At 43.4% G+C, this 5,416-nt stretch overlaps 1 protein-coding gene across 4 annotated transcripts in view; it reads left to right on the plus strand.

The window, feature by feature from the left end:
* LOC144236413 (testis expressed protein 56-like) overlaps window positions 1-5,416 on the plus strand; it is a 30,769-nt gene continuing 25,353 nt past the window's right edge. For all 4 annotated transcript variants that reach the window (XR_013336532.1, XR_013336531.1, XM_077770039.1 and 1 more), the window contains exon 1: window positions 1-280. Coding sequence is in view for 2 of the 4 variants with exons in the window: in XM_077770039.1 (XP_077626165.1) it covers window positions 88-280 (193 nt within the window). In the remaining 2 variants the exon portion in view is untranslated. The remainder of the gene's footprint in view (window positions 281-5,416) is intronic.

The following is a 5,416-nucleotide window of genomic DNA, read 5'->3' on the forward strand; positions in this document are numbered from 1 at the left end:
GATGGAGGAAGGTGTGGAGAAAGACCAGCTGTGGGGCACTCCACCCTTCCAACTCCTTATTTGTTCTTTGTAACTCAGTGGGTCATCATGGGGACAGCTGAGAACAACCACATTGTACTGAAACTTCCACTCCTTGACAAACCCAAGACACAGAAGAACTATGCCCAACCTGAGGTTCTGAATCACACCTTTGAGACTCTGTCTAACCTTCACAAACTGCTGCCAAATCATATGATGGAGACACTCTATTCCTACAAGAGAGAAGCGGACAAACAAAATTGTATGTGGGCAAAGGGGGAGCATGAACCTGTTTTAGTAAGCATACACGTTGTCTTGGTGCAAACCGCTTCTGCTTTTATTTATTTATTAAATATTTTTATTTGTTTTAAGAGAGAGTAGGCAAGCAGGGGAGGTGTACAGAGAGAGAGGGAGAGAGGGAATCCCAAGTAGGCTCTGTAAGTCAGCACAGATCCTGATGAGGGGCTCAGACTCACAAACTGTGAGATCATGACCTGAGCCTAAATCAAGAGTTGGTCTCATAACTGACTGAGCCACCCAAGTACCTCCTGGGTAAGAATTGACTTTACATGACAGGTGTGGCCAGTCCTTGAGAGCCATGGCCCCATGCATGCCGATTATGCTGTGGGGGCCCATGCTCTCTGAGCTCACTTCCCTTTCCTTTTATTGGACTGGTCTTTTATGAACCAAGAGAGGTCTGTCACTCTTCTTCAGACAAAGTCTACCTGTGGGATGATGGAACTAAGTGGGAAATCATCACTAAATTTTCAGGTTCAGATGTGATTTGAAGATGAGTAAGAAAATGTCCAAGTTGAAGGTCAGGCTTTGAAGCTTAATCCCTTTGCTATATTTCCTGCTATTCCTTCCTCCCACTGTTCTTGTTATTCCCCTTCTCTCCCCACCAAGGATTACAAATGCCCCTCCCTTTCTGAAGTTTGGAGTGGCCCCCACTCCTGGAATTCTGTCGCGGCAGTTGATAACTGGACTGGTTTGAAGAATTGGGTGGGGCCTGCCTCCTGAAGTGTTTGTTCATGCTTCAGTGAAAGACAAAGGTAGCTGGTACCACTTGTGCCAATGAACTTTGAAAGCAAAATAGTAGCTGCCACAGTGGTTAGGATACAAGTCCTGGGGAGGAAGGTTTAATGGAAAATTCATCCACTTATATGCCGGTTAGTCCCAAGTCCCTGAATGCACAGTATCGTGAATTGATCCCAGTATCTAGATTACACTAAAAATTACATAAAAATGATCAAGGAAAATAAAAGCAACCTCCTAGAGTAGATAAATATTAAGACAGGCAATTCACCAGATGAAATATAAATTATCAGTAAGCATGAACACTGTTCAAACACGCTGGTAATCAAGGAAGTAAAAGATAAATCAAGGCAATATTTTTTAGGCCATCAGACTAGTCAGGTTTTAAAAGATCAATACTGGTGAACATGTGGGGAAGTTAATTCCCTCATAATTATTAGCACGCTAACTGAGTCAGGCTTTTTCGAAGATAATTTGAAAGTCTTTGCCAAAATTTAAAATGTATGTTACTGTCTTATTAAATGAGTTGAACTTGGCAAAGAGTAAGTAGAAAATAATTTTCTTTTTTGTCATAGCTTCCCCTTTGACCATTCTGTTGCTCTTTTGCTCTTCAGTCATCACCTTTGGGTGAAATTACAAGCAGATCTCATAGGTTTCCTAGTCATACAGATTACACTCGAAGTAAAGAATGCACTCTAATATCCAAATTGAAAACTTCATCTAGAATAAAACTTCTCTGCCCCCCACCACTCTGGCCTGACATGGACTCAGACACTGGGGGTGGTCCTGGTAGTACAGTGGGTTTCCTTTTCATTGTTCCATTCCCCCCCCCCGCCTCACTGGCTGGTGTTGGGTTGACAAGGGTGAGGGTAGGAAGAATTGAAAAGCTTTTTTTCCTTGACTGTGAAATATCAGACTGGCACCTGTCATTCATACCTTCTAGAGGTGGCAGCTTTCCAAAGCTGGCCTCTTCTTTTCCAGGGGATTTGGTGGGTTCCCTAGCTGGAGGTCTCCCATTCCCTCCCATTGATGTTTCCTCTCATCCATCCCCACCCTTTCCCCAGCTTCTCTATGGTGAGTTCCCAACCCATATCAGCAGAGATCACCTTACTGTTTGACAGAGGCCCTTTTGAGATCCTATTCAAGATGACTCAGAACCAACCCCCTTCCAGGATCTTCACAGATGGGTTGTGGTAAATTCAACCTTCATACCTTTGCCCTGTTGGTAAAAGTACAACAGGTTCCCAACAGTGACCTCTTGTCTCTGTGGCCACAGGCACCTGCGGTCCTAGTCGATTATCTTACACATTCTGAGGTGTCAGGGCTGAGTTGTGTCCCCCAAAATGGTATATTGAAGTCTTAACTCTGAAGTATCCCAGGATGTGAATTAATTTGGAAATAGGGTCTTTATAGAGATGCAGGCATAATTAAAATGAAGTCATATTGGGGCGCCTGGGTGGCTTAGTCGGTTAAGTGTCCGACTTTCACTTAGGTCATGATCTCGTGGTTCATGGGTTCGGGCCCCACATCGGGCTCTGCGCTGACTGCCAGCTCAGAGCCTGGAGCCTGTTTCGGAGTCTGTATCTCCCTCTCTCTCTGACCCTCCCCTGCTCACGCTGTCTCTCTCTTTCCTAGAAATAAATAAAAATTTTTAAAAAAATGAAGTCATATTGGAGTGGGGTGGGTTCCTAATCCAATATGTCTGGTTCTTGGACACAGAAGGGGATGATGGCCATCTGACAACAGAGGCTAAGATTGGACTGATGTATCTATAAGTCAGGGCAACACCAGGGATTGCAGCAAATACAAAAACCTAAGAAGAGGCAAGGAAGAATTCTCTCCTAGAGGTTTCGGTGGGAGCAAAGCCTTGGGCTCCAGTCCACGAACTGGAAGAACATGACCTGAGCCAAAGTCAGATGCTTAGCTGACTAAGCCACCCAGGCACCCTTAAAACACAATTTTGCCACTGAAAATGCATCCAGTGTTTATGTGAGGTTGGAGAAGTGGATTTTGATTTTCTAGTGATATTCCAATTATATGTTGATTTCAACTTTGTTCCCTTGGCTTCCCAGTGTACACACTAATAGATACTGATAAACCTTTAGCAACGTGTAGTGTTCTTGCCATGTAAGAGTGCTGCTTGTGACCACTGACGTGCCTTGTTTCTGAGGTGTTTGGCTGCAGGGATTCTTCACTGGGGTTGGGAGCAATTTGAAAGAAGTAGCAGGTGCAGCTGAGGGGGACAGCATTCAGTGGAAGTAGTGCTTCCTCAGAGTCCTGAGTCTGTGCCTTGCAGGACATGCGTCCAAGGCAGAATCCAGTCACTGAAGGGACATTAGCCTCCAAGACCCTGAATTCTGTCTCATTTCCAGAATGCCATTTCTGGTGATTGCCTCAAAGGTACTTCTGGAGATGACCCTATTTCTCACGCTTTCATCTGTCAGATTATGAATTCAATAATGGATACCAGTGTCTCACCGTTACATGTCTAAAGCCATCTGTCTAGTAGAAATTTTCACCTGAGGCTTTGCCTGCACTAGACTATATGTGTTACCCAGAGCCATCAGAAGAAGGAAAGGAAAAAAAAAGGAACAAAAATTTGCAGTTAGAAACACGGGTTTTTCCCCCCTGACTTTTAAATAATAGTTAAATCATGTGAACAACATAAAAGTGAGAAATGAGGATCCAGCATACTGTAGGCATTTGGATCTACTGTGCCCAGGTAACTGTCCCCCAAACATCACAAGCCTGGGCAAGGGGCCTTCTTCCTCCTCCCACCCCACATCCCAGAACAGCAATGTAAAGGGCTATCCTGAGATTGGTAGGTACCGGTTTTATGCTGTTTAATACATTCTCCAGACAAGTTCTCTCAATGGCACCAAACGGAAAAGTAGGAAGTGGGAGGAATTTTAAAGCTTTTGTATATTGTTTTTAATGCTTTAGAAGCTACCTCTCTTGGTTAATTCATGGCTTTCCCCCCCAGATGCTTGGGAAGGTTGCTTCATTGGATGCAGGGAGGGGCAGGGCAAACAGAAGAGTGGTTTTCACAGAGTGAGTGGGCTCAGGGAGGAGATGAGCAGAGCAGCTCTAGAAGGGGCTTGTGTGTGTGTGTGTGTGTGTGTGTGTGTGTGTGCGTGCACGCGCACTGTTCACTTGTGGGCTGGAGACTTTTGTGTGTGCATTAAAGACAATTTTGAGATGTAAAAGAAACAAAGAATTTTAAAGCTTCAAGTTTTAAATTACTTATTTTTTACTGTCTCTGGCACACACACACACACACACACACACACACACACACTGGCTTGTGTACTGGTTTATATACATTATCTATGCTGATTTGTTGATTACTAACTCATCCATCCATTTTTCTACTATCCACCCATCTAACATGTATTGCAGCATTCCACACACCAAAATTAGAAATTGGGGCACCTGTGTGGCTCAGTCAGTTAAGTGTCTGATTCTCGATTTTGGCTCAGGTCTTGATCTCACAGTTGCAGGATCGAGCCCTGCACTGGGCTCTTTGCTGGACATGGAGCCTGCTTGAGATTCTCTCCCTCTCCCTCTGCCCCCCCCCCCCCNTCATAATCCAATATATCTAAAATTTCATCTATAAATTTATAATCAATATTATTTTATTTCCAATAATTTCTGGAGGCATCCCTACACTTTTTGTACTTTCTTTCAAAAGCAGAAAACTTTTTATAATTTCGGATAAGGCTGGCAGTAAGACTTAATTAAATACTCAAAGTGAGTTATCTGAATTTTTATCTTATTTTGGTGTGCAGTGCTAAATATAATTTTTATATTGGAGAATATGAGAATTTGTTATATTTGTTATATTTCTTATCCTTTATAATTCATCCCTGATTACTTGCATAAAGGATTTGAGGCAGTTTAGAATACCAAAGTATGTGTACACAACGAGAAAATAAAAAACAAGTCATTTGAGGCCCCTCAAAAATTATTTTTAGCTGAATGTCATCAAATACCTGAATTGGGTTAATTATTTCAGTCAAGAATTAAATTTTGCTTCCAGGGGTGCCTACGTGGCTCAGTCAGTTGAGCTCCCGACTTTGGCTCAGGTCATGATCTCATGTCTTGAGTTCCAGCCTCGCATCAGGCTTTGTGCTAACAACTCTCAGCCTAGGACCTGCTTTGGATTCTGTCTCCTTCTCTCTCTGCTCCTCCTCCACTCACTCTCTGTCTCTCTCTCAAACATGAACAAACATTAAAAAAATAAGAAAATTTAGCTTCCAAACTGACAACCAAAGCAAACCATGCTATTCCTATCATGTCTGTAAGGGCTTCTGAGTGCAGTGCTACCTCCCTCCCCTCTGCCCTATCCCCCCCCCCCCCCCGC

Source organism: Crocuta crocuta, unplaced genomic scaffold (genome assembly GCF_008692635.1).
Source record: "Crocuta crocuta isolate KB4526 unplaced genomic scaffold, BGI_CrCroc_1.0 scaffold24, whole genome shotgun sequence".
In the NCBI taxonomy this organism is placed as follows: domain Eukaryota; kingdom Metazoa; phylum Chordata; class Mammalia; order Carnivora; family Hyaenidae; genus Crocuta; species Crocuta crocuta.